The sequence below is a fragment of the Nicotiana sylvestris genome, chromosome 2 (assembly GCF_000393655.2).
Source record: "Nicotiana sylvestris chromosome 2, ASM39365v2, whole genome shotgun sequence".
NCBI lineage: Eukaryota > Viridiplantae > Streptophyta > Magnoliopsida > Solanales > Solanaceae > Nicotiana > Nicotiana sylvestris.
The window spans coordinates 134,605,780-134,631,034 of NC_091058.1; the positions used below are offsets into that span (position 1 = coordinate 134,605,780).

General features: G+C 45.2%; 3 protein-coding genes across 3 annotated transcripts; all 3 read left to right on the plus strand.

Annotated features, from left to right (window-relative positions):
• The first annotated feature begins 427 nt into the window (after positions 1 to 427).
• LOC138885634 (uncharacterized) lies at positions 428 to 3,142 on the plus strand. Its single transcript, XM_070166603.1, has 4 exons — positions 428 to 516; positions 794 to 909; positions 1,263 to 2,020; positions 2,552 to 3,142. The coding sequence occupies exons 1-4, from the start codon at positions 428 to 430 to the stop codon at positions 3,140 to 3,142; spliced, it is 1,554 nt and encodes a 517-aa protein (XP_070022704.1).
• A 7,804-nt stretch (positions 3,143 to 10,946) lies between these two features.
• On the plus strand, positions 10,947 to 13,661 carry LOC138885635 (uncharacterized). Its single transcript, XM_070166604.1, has 4 exons — positions 10,947 to 11,035; positions 11,313 to 11,428; positions 11,782 to 12,539; positions 13,071 to 13,661. The coding sequence occupies exons 1-4, from the start codon at positions 10,947 to 10,949 to the stop codon at positions 13,659 to 13,661; spliced, it is 1,554 nt and encodes a 517-aa protein (XP_070022705.1).
• A 7,804-nt stretch (positions 13,662 to 21,465) lies between these two features.
• Positions 21,466 to 24,180, plus strand: LOC138885636 (uncharacterized). Its single transcript, XM_070166605.1, has 4 exons — positions 21,466 to 21,554; positions 21,832 to 21,947; positions 22,301 to 23,058; positions 23,590 to 24,180. The coding sequence occupies exons 1-4, from the start codon at positions 21,466 to 21,468 to the stop codon at positions 24,178 to 24,180; spliced, it is 1,554 nt and encodes a 517-aa protein (XP_070022706.1).
• Positions 24,181 to 25,255: the final 1,075 nt, after the last annotated feature.

Sequence of the window (25,255 nt, forward strand, 5' to 3'; positions counted from 1 at the left end):
AGAAAGGCACCAGCCCTATATCCGAATATCCAACCCACCTCCTGCACGACATGCAGATGCCGCGCCTCAACACACCGCACCACCCTAAAACGAAAGAGGTATGCCTCCACTATTATCTGCTCATAACTTTTGTGTTTCTCCTTTAGAAAGAGTATATGCACTAGAAAAGCTCAGCACAAAGGTGCAGTGGCTGCAAAAGATGAAGTCAGATCCGACCACATGGAGATCGAACGTTCTGTGTGAATTCCACTAGGAAAGGGGACAAAAGAGCGAAAATTGCATAGGTCTACGACAGGAAGTGGTAAGAATACTAAACCAAGGACACTTGAAAGAACCATTGAGCGACCGAGGATGGGTAAACTTCGCTCGTGGACGCGATCAACCTCAGGGACCTCCAAAACCCCCGTCATTAACTCGTACCATACAAATGATCATTGGCGGCGGCGACGATACAGTAATCAACCATGTGAAATTCACCACCATACACAAATTCAAACGAACAGTCGCCTATGAACGGTATGACGACCTCGAAGATAGTATTATCTTCGATAAGTCGGATACCAACAGTTTGTCTTTCCCTCACTATGATGCTATGGTTATAACTTTACGCATCGCAGATACCGATGTAAAGAGAATAATGGTGGATGACAGAAGCGTGCGTGTATTATTTACCTACGAGTCCTCATACAGATGAGGCTCGAGGATAAAATAGTACCACGTTGCATAACACTAACAGGTTTTAATAATACAGTGGAATGAACCTCTGAAGAGATAGTGCTACCTGTTTTGGCAGGAGGAGTCACCCTGGAAATGACGTTCCACGTTATGAACCAGGAAACAGCCTACAATGCCATCATAGGGCGTCCATGGATACACACCATGCGAGCCGTCCTGTCAAGTTTCTACCAAGTAATCAAATTTCCTACCTCATGGGGGATATTCAGCATCCGAGGCGAGCAGCGCACCACCCAAGAATACTGCTGAATCGCCCAAGATTGCACATACACCCAACAACTAAAGGGGGCAAGTGCGGAAGCATAGTAATCAGCCATATCGGTAACCAAACCCGACATACAAATAGAGGCCATTAAAGACCCAGATGTCGTAGAAGCCTGCAAGGAAACCATGGAAGACCTCGACCCCATTCAACTAGACAACACCGATAACACAAAAAGGCTTATATAAGACACAACCTCTCAAACCAGGTAAGTACCATGAGTTCTTAACTAACAATGCCGATTTGTTTGCCTCTTCCCATTCAGATATGCTAGGAATCCTAAGGGACATTGCCACACACAGGCTGAATGTTGACCCTCTATACCCGCCAGTACGACAAATGAGGAGAAAGTTCAATGTCGCTATCAATGAGGCGGTCAGCGAAGAAGTTGATAAGTTACTCGCTAATGGTTCCATCCGAGAATCAAAATATCCCCAATGGGTCGCCAATGTGGTCATGGTAAAAAATAAGAACGGGAAATGGCGTATGTGTGTCGACTTCACCGACCTGAACAAAGCACGCCCGAAAGATTCCTTTCCATTATCAAATATCGACCAGCTCATCGATGCAACAATGGAACACAAACTACTAAGCTTCTTAGACGCTTATTCTGGTTACAACCAAATTCTAATGGCTGAAGAAGACCAAGAAAAGACCACTTTCATCACATACCGAGGAACGTACTACTACAAAGTCATGCTGTTCGGACTCAAGAATACAGGGGCAACGTATCAAAGGTTAGTCACCATGATGTTTAAAGAACAACTTGGTAAGACCATGGAGGTTTACATCGACGACATGCTAGTGAAGTCGAAAAAGAAAGAGTATCACATTGGTCATCTGAAGGAAGCCTTCGAGATATTGAGGCAATACGGAATGAAACTGAATCCCAAAAAATGCGCATTCGGCGTAACCTCAGGAAAGTTCCTTGGTTTTCTGGTGTCACAAAGGGGTATCGAAGTCAACCCGGATCAGATCCGAGCCATCAAAGGAATACCAGAGACATTAACCAGCAAGAAGCAGGTGCAAAAATAAACAGGACGAATAGCCGCCCTGTCGAGGTTTATTTCACGTTCATCAGACAGATGCCATAAATTCTTCAATGTGCTAAGGAAACACCACGGACTACAATGGAATTCAGAATGCGTCGACGCCTTGGGAAAGCTGAAAGCGTACCTGTCCTCGCCACCACTACTCGTCAAGGCAGACCTGGGCGAATGCCTACTTGTGTACCTAGCAGTCTCCAAAGTCGTGGTATGTGCAGTCTAGATCCGCGAAAACAAAGGTACGCAATCTCCGATTTACTATATCAGCAAAACCTTAATTGATGCCGAAACAATGTACCCTCACCTTGAGAAACTATCTTTGGCATTAGTCCTAGCTTCACGAAAGCTTAGATTATATTTTTAATGTCACCCCATAAAGGTGGTGACAACCTTCCCCCTCAGGGGCATCCTACACAAACCTGAACTATCGGGTAGGTTGGCCAACTGGGCCATAGAATTAAGTGTGCACGATATAACATACCAACCGCGAACTGCTATCAAGTCGCAGGTGCTCGCCGATTTCTTCGCCGATTTCAGCGCGGAAATATTGCCTGAAGTAGAGCAGGAGGCGCTCCGCGCTTCCACATATTTTGACCTTTGGGTCCTCTACACCGACGGCGCATCTAATGCATTGGGATTGGGACTGGGACTCGTCCTCAAAGTTCCTACGGGCGAAGTAATTCTCCAGTCCATACGATGCCCTGAGATGACTAATAATGAGGCCTTGTATGAAGCTGTGATTGCAGGATTAAAATTAGCACTCAAATATGGCGCTCAACGACTCGTCCTCCATTACGATTCTCAACTCGTGGTAAACCAAGTCACTGGGAGTTTCCAAATAAAAGAACAGAGACTACAAAAGTACCAGTCAGAAATTCACAAACTATTGCCAGAATTAGATGAATGCCGCCTCAACCAAATACCCAGGGCACAGAATATCGAAGCAGATGGTCTCGCCAAGCTAGCGACGGCCACCAGAAATATCAACAAGGAAAATATGGTCATTCTTCTCTATTTCCGCAATAGACCAGGTCGAGGTACATTCTATAAACCTAACTTGGGACTGGCGCAACCGTATCGTAACATATTTGTAGGATAGAATGCTCCCACAAGATAAGAAAAGCCAAAAAGCTTTGAATACAGGCAACCAAATACAACCTCGTAAATTGTGATCTTTAAAAAAACGTTCGGAGGCCCCCTAGCCAAGTGTCTTGGGCCAAATCAAATAAGGCGAGTACTAGAAGAAGTACATGAGGGGCACTGCGGTGCCCACATGGGAAACCACGCCCTCGTCCGATGCCTCATCCGCACCAGATACTACTGGCCTACCATGAAAAAAGAAGCCGTGAATTACATTAGGAAGTGTGAACAATGTCAAAAGTACGCCCCTATGATACACCAAGCAGGAGAACTCCTGCATTCCGTCACTTCACCATGGCCATTCATAAAGTGGGGGATGGATATTGTTGGACCCCTCCCGGCAGGATGAGGTAAGGTACGCTTCCTTTTGGTTTTAACTGACTATTTTTCTAAATGGGTGGAAGCAGGTGCATACACTCAAATACGTGAGCAAGAAGTTATCGTGTTCATATGGAAAAATATAATATGCCGCTTCGGCATACCCAAAAAAATCAACTGTGACAACGGACCTCAGTTCATCTGAAAGAAAACGACCGAGTTTTTCGAAAAATGGCACATCAAGCGAATACTCTCCACACCATACCATCCCGCCGGCAATGGCCAAGCCGAATCCTCCAATAAAGTGATACTGAATATATTAAAAAAGAAGCTCGAGGACGCCAAAGTGCTATGGCCTGAACTACTTCCAGAAGTACCATGGGCATACCGCACTACGCCAAAAACTAGCATAGGCAAGACCCCATATTCACTATTATACGGGACTGACGCAGTTATACCCGTCGAACTCGGAGAACCTAGCTTGAGATACTCCTACGAAAGCGGACCAAACAACGATGAAAGTAGGCTACAAGTTTTGGATGAAGTCGAAGAACGAAGGGATATGGCCCACGTAAGAATGGTAGCCCAAAAGCAACAAGTAGAAAGGTACTATAACAAGAAGGCCAAAGTACGACCGCTCAAGGTCATAAACTACGTCCTCAAAGCTAAAACACAAGCAGCAAAAGACCTTAACAAGGAAAAACTGAACAACTGGGATGGACCATACAAAATCACGGTGGCAGGAGACAAAGAAGCATTCCAATTAGAGACAATGGAAGGAAAACCACTCCAAAACAATTGGAATGTCGCCCATCTAAAATATTTCCACTTCTGAAAGGAGGCGCCACCTAAGTCGTACTCTTTTCCCCTCATTTGAGTTTTGTCCCAATCAGGTTTTCTCGGTAAGGTTTTTAATGAGGCGGCAAGAGGGACATCTCGAGGTTCGAAGTATTGTTCATTACCCCTCCATCGACGTGATCTCCAGGCTGAGTAATGAAGGGACTGGATATAGATGATCAAATCTCCATTGTATGTACAAAGTCGACATATGTTTCCTATAAGAATATAATCAAATCTCCATTGTATGTATAAAGTCGACATGTGTTTCCTACAAGAATATAATCAAATCTCCATTGTATGCATAAAGTCGACATGTATTTCCTACGGGAATATGATAAAACCTCCAATGTATGAGCGAAAATCCCAAAGGCCAAGGCCATCGACAAAAATATGAGTTCGACCTCATTCGAACTACGACGGGATCCTATTTCGACGACCGTTCGTAGGTAACATCCCAATGGCAAAGGCCATTGACGAAAATATGAGTTAGACCTCATTCGAACTATGACGGGATCCTACTTCAATGGCAATTTGAAAGTAACATCCCAACGGCCAAGGCCATCAATGAAAATATGAGTTCCACCTCATTCGAACTACGACGGGATCCTACTTCGACGCCAGTTCAAAAGTAACATCCCAATGGCCAAGGCCATCGATGAAAATATGAGTTTGACCTCATTCGAACTACGACGAGATCCTACTTCGACGCCAGTTCGAAAGTAACATCCCAATGGCCAAGGCCATCGACGAAAATATGAGTTCGAACTCATTCAAACTATGACGAGATCTTACTTCGATGCCAGTTCGAAAGTAACATCCCAATGGCCAAGGACATCGATGGAAATATGAGTTCAACCTCATTCAAACTACGACGGGATCCTATTTTGATGACAGTTCAAAGGTAATATCCCAATGTCCAAGGCCATCGACGAAAATATGAGTTCAACCTCATTCGAACTACGACCGGATCTTACTTCGATGCCTGTTTGAAAGTAACATCCCAATGTCCAAGGCCATCGATGAAAATATGAGTTCGACCTCATTCGAACTACGATGGGATCCTACTTCGATGCTAGTTTGAAAGTAATATCCCAATGGCCAAGGCCATCGACGAAAATATGAGTTCGACCTTATTCGAACCACGACGGGATCCTACTTCGATGCCAGTTCGAAAGTAACATCCCAATGGCCAAGGTCATCAACGAAAATATAAGTTTGACCTTATTCGTACTACGACGGGATCTTCCTTTGACGCCAGTTTCATAGTAACATCCCAATGGCCAAGGCCATCAGCGAAAATATGAGTTCGACCTCATTCGAACTACAACAGGATCCTACTTCGACGCCAGTTCAAAAGTAACATCCCAATGGCCAAGGCCATCGATGAAAATATGAGTTCGACCTCATTTGAACTGTGACGGGATCCTACTTCGACGACAGTTCGAAGGTAACATCCCAATAGGCCAAGGCCATCGACAAAAATATAAGTTCAACTTCACTCGAACTACGACAGGATCCCACTTCAATGACAGTTCAAAAGTACCATCCCAAAGGCTAAAGCCACTGCCAAAACAAAAAGAGATCGACCTCACCCAAAGCAAAATCAACTTAATAGTTCAACAAGTACCCTGGATACCATAGATATTACAAAGATCATCACCGAATTGGCAAAACAAATTCTACATTACCTCAAAATGTTACTTACACCTATCTTTACAACAGGCTCAAGCATGCCCTTACAAAAGTCCCAAAGCAAAAGTAAGTACAAACAAAAAGTTACACATCATCCCCGGTTGGATACGCATCTTCATACCAAGAGTCAAAAGCAAGACGGTTTGCATTATCAGAGTTGATGCCATCCCCGTCAGGTGTAAGAGGGTCGTACCCGCATGCCTCATGAGTTGCACGAGCATCGGCACACACGCCCTAAAATTCTGCTTCAGATGCCCTCCCTTCAGCCTGAAGAGCCTTGTACACATCAAGTCTGGCCTCAGCATAGACCCACAACTCATATAAGCGACGAGGCACGACTGGATCGGCCGAGGCACGAGACGTAGAAGGTTGTGAGCATCGACTCGCATCCTTTATTCTCAGCGGTCACTTGCCCATTCAACACAGATAGCTCCGCCTCCAACTCCTTAACACGCCCCTCAAGCCCTGCTACCTTAAGCTTAGATGACTCCTTCTCCTCGGTCATCTCCGACCTACAAACACGAAGGGTATTCTCCAAGGCTGCCATTCCAGAAATAGCAGTCGCCAACTTATCAGCACCGACACTCAATTCGCCCTTAAGCCCCTCAATCTCCACTGCCTTCGTACTCAATTCAGCGGTCAATTTGGCCACCTTTGCTTGCAAATCGGCATTCTCGGCCATGACCCCTTTCTTAACTCAAGCTCATCCTCCTTCACCTTAAGGGAGGCCTTAAGTTCACTATTGCGGGCGATAGCGTTCATAAGCTCCATATCTCGCTCCCCCAGCTCCTCGATCTTGCATGCCAGTTGGTCCTCCCTCTGTTTGAGTCCCTCGCGGAACAATTAAAAATCAGGGAACTGATTATAAATGTCGGCCATTGCACGATGCTTAGCGCAATACTGTTGATATTTGGAAGACATTTTCCCGTAGATGGCCGTCTTCTTTCTTTCCCGGCGCTCACGCTCGGTCTCCATGATAAGGGTCTAGCACAAAAAGAAAGAAGTTAAGACAAAAAGATAGGTCGACAATAAAAATGCAAGCCCAACGACGAAAAGGAAAAGAAAGACACCTACCCGCAAGGCCATGCCGGCGACGTTCTGATACAACTCCATTTCGCTCATCACTCTAAGCACCTCGCTCTCAGGGGTAGCACATAGAGGGGCTAAAACAGACGCCACTTGATCGTAGTTCGATAACAGGTTGTAGTCCCCTGGGACAACTATGTGACGATCAGACCCTTCCACTCTGACCTCCACGTGAGTATGTCGAACTACAAACTCGCGAACAACCTCCGAGTCGACATCTGAACCTGAGCCTTTGCCTTTGACATGTCGGCCTCCTCCAACGTTGGATGACGTGCCACCCTCAGCAGAGCACACAGAGCCGGCCCCTGGGTAAATCTCTTCCATTTGGGGAGACCTCCCCGGTAAGATGGCGTCGGCCCTAAATGTGGGTACAGGTGTCGTCTGCGACGCCCTACTTCTACCGGCGTCCACAGCCACATCCTTCCCAATCTCCATTCTCCTCCTTTTTTCTCAGTACTGACTCATCCCCATTAGAGGATTCGTCCAAGAGGTGAGAGGTCGGTACGGAAGAATTCTCCTCCCTCACGACCATATCCTGAGAGGGACCTTTTATTTGAATCAGTTGAGGACAACCCCCTCGAACAGATTCAGTCAAAGTAAACTGCATTCCTGCAACAGCGATAGCCTATCGGAATGCAGGGACTGGTGCCTTCCGCCTGGAAGCTCCTCGACTGTTGTCATGAAGAGTCGTATCAATAGACGATGATATATAACCAACAAAGTGATATAGGGGAAAACATTTACCGGATGAAACTCTCGGGCCATAACGTTTTATGAAGGCGGGCCAATCTCTGGTATCCGTTGCATGGGGCAACAGACGGGCTACCCAATCCCTTATACCCGCAATAGGGTGGGGCAGACGTCCCATAGCTGCAAACGATAAGCAAACAAACCCTAAATGAATGAAGGGGAAGAGAAAGATTAAAATAAGTGGCGACACTTACGAGTCTCGTTCCACCGCTCCAAGAACCTGGCGGGGTCAGAAACAATGTGTTCGGTTTTGACAAAGAAGTACTTATGCTAAAACTTGCGACTTGCTCAGTCGTCGGTCCCAACCACCATCCCTTTTGTTTCACGATGCCTCAAATGCACCATAGTACCCCTGTGGAAGCTGGGCAAGAACAGGTGCAAGAGGTGGTGAATAGTAACCTCGCATCCCGCCAACTCTGCATACTTTGTCAACAGCAGGAGTATCTTGAGCGTGTATGGCGAAAGTTGTGCCGGGAAAACTTATTAAATTTTTTAATACAAATATAAATTTTGAATTAAAGAAATTAGGTTTGAACGACCCGTACGCATCATCAAAAGACGCTATTAAACTCTTAACTGTTAATGGTTGTTAACATGATAGACGCCATTATAAATTTATAATTATTTCAGATTTTCATTCCCAAGTAAAAAGTCGTCTCGTCCTCCTTCTAAATCGAGCTTATTTTCAAGACAAGAAGTAGCGCCTTTTAAGTCAACTTCTTTGCAGTATTTAAAGACCAAGTTACACGACGAATATTGTTATGTCATTTCTTGTCTATAGAACTTCGTTATTCTAGAGTTATAAGTCAAATTATGTGCCCCTGAACCCGCTAAAGAATGCCCAATGGTACAATACCACATGCAACAAAGAGTGCCTTGTGGTGTTTGTTGTCCATTTATTAGGGAGACTTGACAGATTACGGAAAGAAAAAATTTGTTTAGTGTATGGGTCCAAATTTGAACAACCACGACCCGTTGATGAGTACGACAAACGACGAGATTCTCGTAGCTCGACATTCTGCAGGGGACGACCTACAGGCGAACAAGAAATTATACGACTTTTGTAGCAGTGTAGGCCCATTAGGGGACATAAGGAATATGGGTTTGTCCCTTATATATAGAGTGTAAAACAACCTTGTAAGCTCTCTGGGCGTTTTCCTAACTTATAACACTTGCTTACACAAACGATTGATGTCATTATTGTTCAAGAGTTCGTCTTGACAAGATAAAGAAATCTTATCCTCTGTATTTTTCTTGTATATCTTTCGTTCTAGAGATTATTATACTTAGCTAAGATTTACCCCTTCATTTTCTTTGATTAATTTATTCAAAAAGGTTCCGATATCTTTTGAGTCAAACAATTTGGCGCCGTCTGTGGAGATTTCTATAGCTGAGATCTTAGTTTCGTCTAGATCCTTAAAAGAAATAATCACCTCTTCTTAGCCTCACAAATGCCAACAATGGCAGGAAAGGGAGAAGCAAAATTAAAGGCAATAGTAGGTGTCATGAACAACCTCCTGAATTCCCTCAATGAAGCCGATAGGGAAGACAACAAAAACGCAACGCCAAGTGCTACACCTGAGGGAGAGACCCCCCTCCGCACGAGGGCATGACTGTCTCGCGCGAGAGGGAAACCTCAACATCCACAGGAGGAGAAGCACCACCGGCTGTGAAAAGGCTATTAGAAGAGTGGTTGACAAACACCTTGAGCAACATACTCGACAAATCCGTTCAAAGAGATATCGGAGGCACAATACCCACAGAAACCGCAACTGTCGCCGATGAGCCAAAAATTCCACGAACATGTAACACTCATACTGTCATTGATGCAGGTAACGATGCACTTACGACCATCTTAAATAAAATGGAAGAGATGGAAAATGAGAACAAAACACTCCGCGGTCAGATGAAAGAGCATCAGGAAAGGATTGATAAAATACCGAGTGCTCCGAAGTTGCTACCAAAATGTGACGTGGACCGATTCGTCGAACAACCATACGGTGAAGGGGCGACTCCCCACTCTATTTCGAAAACTTCAAAATGCCGCCATATTTGAAAATATATGATGGCACCATGGACCTGGAAGATCACTTAATCCATTACATTATTGCAGTAAAAGGTAACGATCTATCGAAAGAACAGGTGTCATCGGTGCTGCTAAAAAAGTTCGGCGAAACTTTGACAGGGGGAGCATTGACATGGTATTCCCAACTACCAGCACGATCGATATCAACGTTCGAAGAAATGGCAGATAAGTTCGTCACCGCTCACGAGGGAGCAAAAAAGGCAGAGGCCAAGGTAAATGACATCTTCGCCGTCAGGCAGATGACATGCGAGGGACTTCGGGATTTCCTAGCCCGATTCAACAGGATAAGAATGAGCCTACCAAACGTATCATAAGGGATGTCGGTATCAGCCTTCCAAAATGGGTTAAACAGAAACGGGTCAAAAGCAACCAAAAGGCTGCTAAGTAGACTCATGAAGTACCCCCCACCACGTGGGAAGAAATCTATAATGCCTATTGTGCCGAAGTAAGGGCAGACGAGGATGACCTAAATGGCCCGATCCAGTGGTTAACATCGGTCCAAATCGAAATAAGAAGAGATCGCCGCAACGACGTTCGAAGGGACCAACTACCCCGTTTCAATCGAGAAAGGCACCAGCCCTATATCCGAATATCCAACCCACCTCCTGCACGACATGCAGATGCCGCGCCTCAACACACCGCACCACCCTAAAACGAAAGAGGTATGCCTCCACTATTATCTGCTCATAACTTTTGTGTTTCTCCTTTAGAAAGAGTATATGCACTAGAAAAGCTCAGCACAAAGGTGCAGTGGCTGCAAAAGATGAAGTCAGATCCGACCACATGGAGATCGAACGTTCTGTGTGAATTCCACTAGGAAAGGGGACAAAAGAGCGAAAATTGCATAGGTCTACGACAGGAAGTGGTAAGAATACTAAACCAAGGACACTTGAAAGAACCATTGAGCGACCGAGGATGGGTAAACTTCGCTCGTGGACGCGATCAACCTCAGGGACCTCCAAAACCCCCGTCATTAACTCGTACCATACAAATGATCATTGGCGGCGGCGACGATACAGTAATCAACCATGTGAAATTCACCACCATACACAAATTCAAACGAACAGTCGCCTATGAACGGTATGACGACCTCGAAGATAGTATTATCTTCGATAAGTCGGATACCAACAGTTTGTCTTTCCCTCACTATGATGCTATGGTTATAACTTTACGCATCGCAGATACCGATGTAAAGAGAATAATGGTGGATGACAGAAGCGTGCGTGTATTATTTACCTACGAGTCCTCATACAGATGAGGCTCGAGGATAAAATAGTACCACGTTGCATAACACTAACAGGTTTTAATAATACAGTGGAATGAACCTCTGAAGAGATAGTGCTACCTGTTTTGGCAGGAGGAGTCACCCTGGAAATGACGTTCCACGTTATGAACCAGGAAACAGCCTACAATGCCATCATAGGGCGTCCATGGATACACACCATGCGAGCCGTCCTGTCAAGTTTCTACCAAGTAATCAAATTTCCTACCTCATGGGGGATATTCAGCATCCGAGGCGAGCAGCGCACCACCCAAGAATACTGCTGAATCGCCCAAGATTGCACATACACCCAACAACTAAAGGGGGCAAGTGCGGAAGCATAGTAATCAGCCATATCGGTAACCAAACCCGACATACAAATAGAGGCCATTAAAGACCCAGATGTCGTAGAAGCCTGCAAGGAAACCATGGAAGACCTCGACCCCATTCAACTAGACAACACCGATAACACAAAAAGGCTTATATAAGACACAACCTCTCAAACCAGGTAAGTACCATGAGTTCTTAACTAACAATGCCGATTTGTTTGCCTCTTCCCATTCAGATATGCTAGGAATCCTAAGGGACATTGCCACACACAGGCTGAATGTTGACCCTCTATACCCGCCAGTACGACAAATGAGGAGAAAGTTCAATGTCGCTATCAATGAGGCGGTCAGCGAAGAAGTTGATAAGTTACTCGCTAATGGTTCCATCCGAGAATCAAAATATCCCCAATGGGTCGCCAATGTGGTCATGGTAAAAAATAAGAACGGGAAATGGCGTATGTGTGTCGACTTCACCGACCTGAACAAAGCACGCCCGAAAGATTCCTTTCCATTATCAAATATCGACCAGCTCATCGATGCAACAATGGAACACAAACTACTAAGCTTCTTAGACGCTTATTCTGGTTACAACCAAATTCTAATGGCTGAAGAAGACCAAGAAAAGACCACTTTCATCACATACCGAGGAACGTACTACTACAAAGTCATGCTGTTCGGACTCAAGAATACAGGGGCAACGTATCAAAGGTTAGTCACCATGATGTTTAAAGAACAACTTGGTAAGACCATGGAGGTTTACATCGACGACATGCTAGTGAAGTCGAAAAAGAAAGAGTATCACATTGGTCATCTGAAGGAAGCCTTCGAGATATTGAGGCAATACGGAATGAAACTGAATCCCAAAAAATGCGCATTCGGCGTAACCTCAGGAAAGTTCCTTGGTTTTCTGGTGTCACAAAGGGGTATCGAAGTCAACCCGGATCAGATCCGAGCCATCAAAGGAATACCAGAGACATTAACCAGCAAGAAGCAGGTGCAAAAATAAACAGGACGAATAGCCGCCCTGTCGAGGTTTATTTCACGTTCATCAGACAGATGCCATAAATTCTTCAATGTGCTAAGGAAACACCACGGACTACAATGGAATTCAGAATGCGTCGACGCCTTGGGAAAGCTGAAAGCGTACCTGTCCTCGCCACCACTACTCGTCAAGGCAGACCTGGGCGAATGCCTACTTGTGTACCTAGCAGTCTCCAAAGTCGTGGTATGTGCAGTCTAGATCCGCGAAAACAAAGGTACGCAATCTCCGATTTACTATATCAGCAAAACCTTAATTGATGCCGAAACAATGTACCCTCACCTTGAGAAACTATCTTTGGCATTAGTCCTAGCTTCACGAAAGCTTAGATTATATTTTTAATGTCACCCCATAAAGGTGGTGACAACCTTCCCCCTTAGGGGCATCCTACACAAACCTGAACTATCGGGTAGGTTGGCCAACTGGGCCATAGAATTAAGTGTGCACGATATAACATACCAACCGCGAACTGCTATCAAGTCGCAGGTGCTCGCCGATTTCTTCGCCGATTTCAGCGCGGAAATATTGCCTGAAGTAGAGCAGGAGGCGCTCCGCGCTTCCACATATTTTGACCTTTGGGTCCTCTACACCGACGGCGCATCTAATGCATTGGGATTGGGACTGGGACTCGTCCTCAAAGTTCCTACGGGCGAAGTAATTCTCCAGTCCATACGATGCCCTGAGATGACTAATAATGAGGCCTTGTATGAAGCTGTGATTGCAGGATTAAAATTAGCACTCAAATATGGCGCTCAACGACTCGTCCTCCATTACGATTCTCAACTCGTGGTAAACCAAGTCACTGGGAGTTTCCAAATAAAAGAACAGAGACTACAAAAGTACCAGTCAGAAATTCACAAACTATTGCCAGAATTAGATGAATGCCGCCTCAACCAAATACCCAGGGCACAGAATATCGAAGCAGATGGTCTCGCCAAGCTAGCGACGGCCACCAGAAATATCAACAAGGAAAATATGGTCATTCTTCTCTATTTCCGCAATAGACCAGGTCGAGGTACATTCTATAAACCTAACTTGGGACTGGCGCAACCGTATCGTAACATATTTGTAGGATAGAATGCTCCCACAAGATAAGAAAAGCCAAAAAGCTTTGAATACAGGCAACCAAATACAACCTCGTAAATTGTGATCTTTAAAAAAACGTTCGGAGGCCCCCTAGCCAAGTGTCTTGGGCCAAATCAAATAAGGCGAGTACTAGAAGAAGTACATGAGGGGCACTGCGGTGCCCACATGGGAAACCACGCCCTCGTCCGATGCCTCATCCGCACCAGATACTACTGGCCTACCATGAAAAAAGAAGCCGTGAATTACATTAGGAAGTGTGAACAATGTCAAAAGTACGCCCCTATGATACACCAAGCAGGAGAACTCCTGCATTCCGTCACTTCACCATGGCCATTCATAAAGTGGGGGATGGATATTGTTGGACCCCTCCCGGCAGGATGAGGTAAGGTACGCTTCCTTTTGGTTTTAACTGACTATTTTTCTAAATGGGTGGAAGCAGGTGCATACACTCAAATACGTGAGCAAGAAGTTATCGTGTTCATATGGAAAAATATAATATGCCGCTTCGGCATACCCAAAAAAATCAACTGTGACAACGGACCTCAGTTCATCTGAAAGAAAACGACCGAGTTTTTCGAAAAATGGCACATCAAGCGAATACTCTCCACACCATACCATCCCGCCGGCAATGGCCAAGCCGAATCCTCCAATAAAGTGATACTGAATATATTAAAAAAGAAGCTCGAGGACGCCAAAGTGCTATGGCCTGAACTACTTCCAGAAGTACCATGGGCATACCGCACTACGCCAAAAACTAGCATAGGCAAGACCCCATATTCACTATTATACGGGACTGACGCAGTTATACCCGTCGAACTCGGAGAACCTAGCTTGAGATACTCCTACGAAAGCGGACCAAACAACGATGAAAGTAGGCTACAAGTTTTGGATGAAGTCGAAGAACGAAGGGATATGGCCCACGTAAGAATGGTAGCCCAAAAGCAACAAGTAGAAAGGTACTATAACAAGAAGGCCAAAGTACGACCGCTCAAGGTCATAAACTACGTCCTCAAAGCTAAAACACAAGCAGCAAAAGACCTTAACAAGGAAAAACTGAACAACTGGGATGGACCATACAAAATCACGGTGGCAGGAGACAAAGAAGCATTCCAATTAGAGACAATGGAAGGAAAACCACTCCAAAACAATTGGAATGTCGCCCATCTAAAATATTTCCACTTCTGAAAGGAGGCGCCACCTAAGTCGTACTCTTTTCCCCTCATTTGAGTTTTGTCCCAATCAGGTTTTCTCGGTAAGGTTTTTAATGAGGCGGCAAGAGGGACATCTCGAGGTTCGAAGTATTGTTCATTACCCCTCCATCGACGTGATCTCCAGGCTGAGTAATGAAGGGACTGGATATAGATGATCAAATCTCCATTGTATGTACAAAGTCGACATATGTTTCCTATAAGAATATAATCAAATCTCCATTGTATGTATAAAGTCGACATGTGTTTCCTACAAGAATATAATCAAATCTCCATTGTATGCATAAAGTCGACATGTATTTCCTACGGGAATATGATAAAACCTCCAATGTATGAGCGAAAATCCCAAAGGCCAAGGCCATCGACAAAAATATGAGTTCGACCTCATTCGAACTACGACGGGATCCTATTTCGACGACCGTTCGTAGGTAACATCCCAATGGCAAAGGCCATTGACGAAAATATGAGTTAGACCTCATTCGAACTATGACGGGATCCTACTTCAATGGCAATTTGAAAGTAACATCCCAACGGCCAAGGCCATCAATGAAAATATGAGTTCCACCTCATTCGAACTACGACGGGATCCTACTTCGACGCCAGTTCAAAAGTAACATCCCAATGGCCAAGGCCATCGATGAAAATATGAGTTTGACCTCATTCGAACTACGACGAGATCCTACTTCGACGCCAGTTCGAAAGTAACATCCCAATGGCCAAGGCCATCGACGAAAATATGAGTTCGAACTCATTCAAACTATGACGAGATCTTACTTCGATGCCAGTTCGAAAGTAACATCCCAATGGCCAAGGACATCGATGGAAATATGAGTTCAACCTCATTCAAACTACGACGGGATCCTATTTTGATGACAGTTCAAAGGTAATATCCCAATGTCCAAGGCCATCGACGAAAATATGAGTTCAACCTCATTCGAACTACGACCGGATCTTACTTCGATGCCTGTTTGAAAGTAACATCCCAATGTCCAAGGCCATCGATGAAAATATGAGTTCGACCTCATTCGAACTACGATGGGATCCTACTTCGATGCTAGTTTGAAAGTAATATCCCAATGGCCAAGGCCATCGACGAAAATATGAGTTCGACCTTATTCGAACCACGACGGGATCCTACTTCGATGCCAGTTCGAAAGTAACATCCCAATGGCCAAGGTCATCAACGAAAATATAAGTTTGACCTTATTCGTACTACGACGGGATCTTCCTTTGACGCCAGTTTCATAGTAACATCCCAATGGCCAAGGCCATCAGCGAAAATATGAGTTCGACCTCATTCGAACTACAACAGGATCCTACTTCGACGCCAGTTCAAAAGTAACATCCCAATGGCCAAGGCCATCGATGAAAATATGAGTTCGACCTCATTTGAACTGTGACGGGATCCTACTTCGACGACAGTTCGAAGGTAACATCCCAATAGGCCAAGGCCATCGACAAAAATATAAGTTCAACTTCACTCGAACTACGACAGGATCCCACTTCAATGACAGTTCAAAAGTACCATCCCAAAGGCTAAAGCCACTGCCAAAACAAAAAGAGATCGACCTCACCCAAAGCAAAATCAACTTAATAGTTCAACAAGTACCCTGGATACCATAGATATTACAAAGATCATCACCGAATTGGCAAAACAAATTCTACATTACCTCAAAATGTTACTTACACCTATCTTTACAACAGGCTCAAGCATGCCCTTACAAAAGTCCCAAAGCAAAAGTAAGTACAAACAAAAAGTTACACATCATCCCCGGTTGGATACGCATCTTCATACCAAGAGTCAAAAGCAAGACGGTTTGCATTATCAGAGTTGATGCCATCCCCGTCAGGTGTAAGAGGGTCGTACCCGCATGCCTCATGAGTTGCACGAGCATCGGCACACACGCCCTAAAATTCTGCTTCAGATGCCCTCCCTTCAGCCTGAAGAGCCTTGTACACATCAAGTCTGGCCTCAGCATAGACCCACAACTCATATAAGCGACGAGGCACGACTGGATCGGCCGAGGCACGAGACGTAGAAGGTTGTGAGCATCGACTCGCATCCTTTATTCTCAGCGGTCACTTGCCCATTCAACACAGATAGCTCCGCCTCCAACTCCTTAACACGCCCCTCAAGCCCTGCTACCTTAAGCTTAGATGACTCCTTCTCCTCGGTCATCTCCGACCTACAAACACGAAGGGTATTCTCCAAGGCTGCCATTCCAGAAATAGCAGTCGCCAACTTATCAGCACCGACACTCAATTCGCCCTTAAGCCCCTCAATCTCCACTGCCTTCGTACTCAATTCAGCGGTCAATTTGGCCACCTTTGCTTGCAAATCGGCATTCTCGGCCATGACCCCTTTCTTAACTCAAGCTCATCCTCCTTCACCTTAAGGGAGGCCTTAAGTTCACTATTGCGGGCGATAGCGTTCATAAGCTCCATATCTCGCTCCCCCAGCTCCTCGATCTTGCATGCCAGTTGGTCCTCCCTCTGTTTGAGTCCCTCGCGGAACAATTAAAAATCAGGGAACTGATTATAAATGTCGGCCATTGCACGATGCTTAGCGCAATACTGTTGATATTTGGAAGACATTTTCCCGTAGATGGCCGTCTTCTTTCTTTCCCGGCGCTCACGCTCGGTCTCCATGATAAGGGTCTAGCACAAAAAGAAAGAAGTTAAGACAAAAAGATAGGTCGACAATAAAAATGCAAGCCCAACGACGAAAAGGAAAAGAAAGACACCTACCCGCAAGGCCATGCCGGCGACGTTCTGATACAACTCCATTTCGCTCATCACTCTAAGCACCTCGCTCTCAGGGGTAGCACATAGAGGGGCTAAAACAGACGCCACTTGATCGTAGTTCGATAACAGGTTGTAGTCCCCTGGGACAACTATGTGACGATCAGACCCTTCCACTCTGACCTCCACGTGAGTATGTCGAACTACAAACTCGCGAACAACCTCCGAGTCGACATCTGAACCTGAGCCTTTGCCTTTGACATGTCGGCCTCCTCCAACGTTGGATGACGTGCCACCCTCAGCAGAGCACACAGAGCCGGCCCCTGGGTAAATCTCTTCCATTTGGGGAGACCTCCCCGGTAAGATGGCGTCGGCCCTAAATGTGGGTACAGGTGTCGTCTGCGACGCCCTACTTCTACCGGCGTCCACAGCCACATCCTTCCCAATCTCCATTCTCCTCCTTTTTTCTCAGTACTGACTCATCCCCATTAGAGGATTCGTCCAAGAGGTGAGAGGTCGGTACGGAAGAATTCTCCTCCCTCACGACCATATCCTGAGAGGGACCTTTTATTTGAATCAGTTGAGGACAACCCCCTCGAACAGATTCAGTCAAAGTAAACTGCATTCCTGCAACAGCGATAGCCTATCGGAATGCAGGGACTGGTGCCTTCCGCCTGGAAGCTCCTCGACTGTTGTCATGAAGAGTCGTATCAATAGACGATGATATATAACCAACAAAGTGATATAGGGGAAAACATTTACCGGATGAAACTCTCGGGCCATAACGTTTTATGAAGGCGGGCCAATCTCTGGTATCCGTTGCATGGGGCAACAGACGGGCTACCCAATCCCTTATACCCGCAATAGGGTGGGGCAGACGTCCCATAGCTGCAAACGATAAGCAAACAAACCCTAAATGAATGAAGGGGAAGAGAAAGATTAAAATAAGTGGCGACACTTACGAGTCTCGTTCCACCGCTCCAAGAACCTGGCGGGGTCAGAAACAATGTGTTCGGTTTTGACAAAGAAGTACTTATGCTAAAACTTGCGACTTGCTCAGTCGTCGGTCCCAACCACCATCCCTTTTGTTTCACGATGCCTCAAATGCACCATAGTACCCCTGTGGAAGCTGGGCAAGAACAGGTGCAAGAGGTGGTGAATAGTAACCTCGCATCCCGCCAACTCTGCATACTTTGTCAACAGCAGGAGTATCTTGAGCGTGTATGGCGAAAGTTGTGCCGGGAAAACTTATTAAATTTTTTAATACAAATATAAATTTTGAATTAAAGAAATTAGGTTTGAACGACCCGTACGCATCATCAAAAGACGCTATTAAACTCTTAACTGTTAATGGTTGTTAACATGATAGACGCCATTATAAATTTATAATTATTTCAGATTTTCATTCCCAAGTAAAAAGTCGTCTCGTCCTCCTTCTAAATCGAGCTTATTTTCAAGACAAGAAGTAGCGCCTTTTAAGTCAACTTCTTTGCAGTATTTAAAGACCAAGTTACACGACGAATATTGTTATGTCATTTCTTGTCTATAGAACTTCGTTATTCTAGAGTTATAAGTCAAATTATGTGCCCCTGAACCCGCTAAAGAATGCCCAATGGTACAATACCACATGCAACAAAGAGTGCCTTGTGGTGTTTGTTGTCCATTTATTAGGGAGACTTGACAGATTACGGAAAGAAAAAATTTGTTTAGTGTATGGGTCCAAATTTGAACAACCACGACCCGTTGATGAGTACGACAAACGACGAGATTCTCGTAGCTCGACATTCTGCAGGGGACGACCTACAGGCGAACAAGAAATTATACGACTTTTGTAGCAGTGTAGGCCCATTAGGGGACATAAGGAATATGGGTTTGTCCCTTATATATAGAGTGTAAAACAACCTTGTAAGCTCTCTGGGCGTTTTCCTAACTTATAACACTTGCTTACACAAACGATTGATGTCATTATTGTTCAAGAGTTCGTCTTGACAAGATAAAGAAATCTTATCCTCTGTATTTTTCTTGTATATCTTTCGTTCTAGAGATTATTATACTTAGCTAAGATTTACCCCTTCATTTTCTTTGATTAATTTATTCAAAAAGGTTCCGATATCTTTTGAGTCAAACAATTTGGCGCCGTCTGTGGAGATTTCTATAGCTGAGATCTTAGTTTCGTCTAGATCCTTAAAAGAAATAATCACCTCTTCTTAGCCTCACAAATGCCAACAATGGCAGGAAAGGGAGAAGCAAAATTAAAGGCAATAGTAGGTGTCATGAACAACCTCCTGAATTCCCTCAATGAAGCCGATAGGGAAGACAACAAAAACGCAACGCCAAGTGCTACACCTGAGGGAGAGACCCCCCTCCGCACGAGGGCATGACTGTCTCGCGCGAGAGGGAAACCTCAACATCCACAGGAGGAGAAGCACCACCGGCTGTGAAAAGGCTATTAGAAGAGTGGTTGACAAACACCTTGAGCAACATACTCGACAAATCCGTTCAAAGAGATATCGGAGGCACAATACCCACAGAAACCGCAACTGTCGCCGATGAGCCAAAAATTCCACGAACATGTAACACTCATACTGTCATTGATGCAGGTAACGATGCACTTACGACCATCTTAAATAAAATGGAAGAGATGGAAAATGAGAACAAAACACTCCGCGGTCAGATGAAAGAGCATCAGGAAAGGATTGATAAAATACCGAGTGCTCCGAAGTTGCTACCAAAATGTGACGTGGACCGATTCGTCGAACAACCATACGGTGAAGGGGCGACTCCCCACTCTATTTCGAAAACTTCAAAATGCCGCCATATTTGAAAATATATGATGGCACCATGGACCTGGAAGATCACTTAATCCATTACATTATTGCAGTAAAAGGTAACGATCTATCGAAAGAACAGGTGTCATCGGTGCTGCTAAAAAAGTTCGGCGAAACTTTGACAGGGGGAGCATTGACATGGTATTCCCAACTACCAGCACGATCGATATCAACGTTCGAAGAAATGGCAGATAAGTTCGTCACCGCTCACGAGGGAGCAAAAAAGGCAGAGGCCAAGGTAAATGACATCTTCGCCGTCAGGCAGATGACATGCGAGGGACTTCGGGATTTCCTAGCCCGATTCAACAGGATAAGAATGAGCCTACCAAACGTATCATAAGGGATGTCGGTATCAGCCTTCCAAAATGGGTTAAACAGAAACGGGTCAAAAGCAACCAAAAGGCTGCTAAGTAGACTCATGAAGTACCCCCCACCACGTGGGAAGAAATCTATAATGCCTATTGTGCCGAAGTAAGGGCAGACGAGGATGACCTAAATGGCCCGATCCAGTGGTTAACATCGGTCCAAATCGAAATAAGAAGAGATCGCCGCAACGACGTTCGAAGGGACCAACTACCCCGTTTCAATCGAGAAAGGCACCAGCCCTATATCCGAATATCCAACCCACCTCCTGCACGACATGCAGATGCCGCGCCTCAACACACCGCACCACCCTAAAACGAAAGAGGTATGCCTCCACTATTATCTGCTCATAACTTTTGTGTTTCTCCTTTAGAAAGAGTATATGCACTAGAAAAGCTCAGCACAAAGGTGCAGTGGCTGCAAAAGATGAAGTCAGATCCGACCACATGGAGATCGAACGTTCTGTGTGAATTCCACTAGGAAAGGGGACAAAAGAGCGAAAATTGCATAGGTCTACGACAGGAAGTGGTAAGAATACTAAACCAAGGACACTTGAAAGAACCATTGAGCGACCGAGGATGGGTAAACTTCGCTCGTGGACGCGATCAACCTCAGGGACCTCCAAAACCCCCGTCATTAACTCGTACCATACAAATGATCATTGGCGGCGGCGACGATACAGTAATCAACCATGTGAAATTCACCACCATACACAAATTCAAACGAACAGTCGCCTATGAACGGTATGACGACCTCGAAGATAGTATTATCTTCGATAAGTCGGATACCAACAGTTTGTCTTTCCCTCACTATGATGCTATGGTTATAACTTTACGCATCGCAGATACCGATGTAAAGAGAATAATGGTGGATGACAGAAGCGTGCGTGTATTATTTACCTACGAGTCCTCATACAGATGAGGCTCGAGGATAAAATAGTACCACGTTGCATAACACTAACAGGTTTTAATAATACAGTGGAATGAACCTCTGAAGAGATAGTGCTACCTGTTTTGGCAGGAGGAGTCACCCTGGAAATGACGTTCCACGTTATGAACCAGGAAACAGCCTACAATGCCATCATAGGGCGTCCATGGATACACACCATGCGAGCCGTCCTGTCAAGTTTCTACCAAGTAATCAAATTTCCTACCTCATGGGGGATATTCAGCATCCGAGGCGAGCAGCGCACCACCCAAGAATACTGCTGAATCGCCCAAGATTGCACATACACCCAACAACTAAAGGGGGCAAGTGCGGAAGCATAGTAATCAGCCATATCGGTAACCAAACCCGACATACAAATAGAGGCCATTAAAGACCCAGATGTCGTAGAAGCCTGCAAGGAAACCATGGAAGACCTCGACCCCATTCAACTAGACAACACCGATAACACAAAAAGGCTTATATAAGACACAACCTCTCAAACCAGGTAAGTACCATGAGTTCTTAACTAACAATGCCGATTTGTTTGCCTCTTCCCATTCAGATATGCTAGGAATCCTAAGGGACATTGCCACACACAGGCTGAATGTTGACCCTCTATACCCGCCAGTACGACAAATGAGGAGAAAGTTCAATGTCGCTATCAATGAGGCGGTCAGCGAAGAAGTTGATAAGTTACTCGCTAATGGTTCCATCCGAGAATCAAAATATCCCCAATGGGTCGCCAATGTGGTCATGGTAAAAAATAAGAACGGGAAATGGCGTATGTGTGTCGACTTCACCGACCTGAACAAAGCACGCCCGAAAGATTCCTTTCCATTATCAAATATCGACCAGCTCATCGATGCAACAATGGAACACAAACTACTAAGCTTCTTAGACGCTTATTCTGGTTACAACCAAATTCTAATGGCTGAAGAAGACCAAGAAAAGACCACTTTCATCACATACCGAGGAACGTACTACTACAAAGTCATGCTGTTCGGACTCAAGAATACAGGGGCAACGTATCAAAGGTTAGTCACCATGATGTTTAAAGAACAACTTGGTAAGACCATGGAGGTTTACATCGACGACATGCTAGTGAAGTCGAAAAAGAAAGAGTATCACATTGGTCATCTGAAGGAAGCCTTCGAGATATTGAGGCAATACGGAATGAAACTGAATCCCAAAAAATGCGCATTCGGCGTAACCTCAGGAAAGTTCCTTGGTTTTCTGGTGTCACAAAGGGGTATCGAAGTCAACCCGGATCAGATCCGAGCCATCAAAGGAATACCAGAGACATTAACCAGCAAGAAGCAGGTGCAAAAATAAACAGGACGAATAGCCGCCCTGTCGAGGTTTATTTCACGTTCATCAGACAGATGCCATAAATTCTTCAATGTGCTAAGGAAACACCACGGACTACAATGGAATTCAGAATGCGTCGACGCCTTGGGAAAGCTGAAAGCGTACCTGTCCTCGCCACCACTACTCGTCAAGGCAGACCTGGGCGAATGCCTACTTGTGTACCTAGCAGTCTCCAAAGTCGTGGTATGTGCAGTCTAGATCCGCGAAAACAAAGGTACGCAATCTCCGATTTACTATATCAGCAAAACCTTAATTGATGCCGAAACAATGTACCCTCACCTTGAGAAACTATCTTTGGCATTAGTCCTAGCTTCACGAAAGCTTAGATTATATTTTTAATGTCACCCCATAAAGGTGGTGACAACCTTCCCCCTCAGGGGCATCCTACACAAACCTGAACTATCGGGTAGGTTGGCCAACTGGGCCATAGAATTAAGTGTGCACGATATAACATACCAACCGCGAACTGCTATCAAGTCGCAGGTGCTCGCCGATTTCTTCGCCGATTTCAGCGCGGAAATATTGCCTGAAGTAGAGCAGGAGGCGCTCCGCGCTTCCACATATTTTGACCTTTGGGTCCTCTACACCGACGGCGCATCTAATGCATTGGGATTGGGACTGGGACTCGTCCTCAAAGTTCCTACGGGCGAAGTAATTCTCCAGTCCATACGATGCCCTGAGATGACTAATAATGAGGCCTTGTATGAAGCTGTGATTGCAGGATTAAAATTAGCACTCAAATATGGCGCTCAACGACTCGTCCTCCATTACGATTCTCAACTCGTGGTAAACCAAGTCACTGGGAGTTTCCAAATAAAAGAACAGAGACTACAAAAGTACCAGTCAGAAATTCACAAACTATTGCCAGAATTAGATGAATGCCGCCTCAACCAAATACCCAGGGCACAGAATATCGAAGCAGATGGTCTCGCCAAGCTAGCGACGGCCACCAGAAATATCAACAAGGAAAATATGGTCATTCTTCTCTATTTCCGCAATAGACCAGGTCGAGGTACATTCTATAAACCTAACTTGGGACTGGCGCAACCGTATCGTAACATATTTGTAGGATAGAATGCTCCCACAAGATAAGAAAAGCCAAAAAGCTTTGAATACAGGCAACCAAATACAACCTCGTAAATTGTGATCTTTAAAAAAACGTTCGGAGGCCCCCTAGCCAAGTGTCTTGGGCCAAATCAAATAAGGCGAGTACTAGAAGAAGTACATGAGGGGCACTGCGGTGCCCACATGGGAAACCACGCCCTCGTCCGATGCCTCATCCGCACCAGATACTACTGGCCTACCATGAAAAAAGAAGCCGTGAATTACATTAGGAAGTGTGAACAATGTCAAAAGTACGCCCCTATGATACACCAAGCAGGAGAACTCCTGCATTCCGTCACTTCACCATGGCCATTCATAAAGTGGGGGATGGATATTGTTGGACCCCTCCCGGCAGGATGAGGTAAGGTACGCTTCCTTTTGGTTTTAACTGACTATTTTTCTAAATGGGTGGAAGCAGGTGCATACACTCAAATACGTGAGCAAGAAGTTATCGTGTTCATATGGAAAAATATAATATGCCGCTTCGGCATACCCAAAAAAATCAACTGTGACAACGGACCTCAGTTCATCTGAAAGAAAACGACCGAGTTTTTCGAAAAATGGCACATCAAGCGAATACTCTCCACACCATACCATCCCGCCGGCAATGGCCAAGCCGAATCCTCCAATAAAGTGATACTGAATATATTAAAAAAGAAGCTCGAGGACGCCAAAGTGCTATGGCCTGAACTACTTCCAGAAGTACCATGGGCATACCGCACTACGCCAAAAACTAGCATAGGCAAGACCCCATATTCACTATTATACGGGACTGACGCAGTTATACCCGTCGAACTCGGAGAACCTAGCTTGAGATACTCCTACGAAAGCGGACCAAACAACGATGAAAGTAGGCTACAAGTTTTGGATGAAGTCGAAGAACGAAGGGATATGGCCCACGTAAGAATGGTAGCCCAAAAGCAACAAGTAGAAAGGTACTATAACAAGAAGGCCAAAGTACGACCGCTCAAGGTCATAAACTACGTCCTCAAAGCTAAAACACAAGCAGCAAAAGACCTTAACAAGGAAAAACTGAACAACTGGG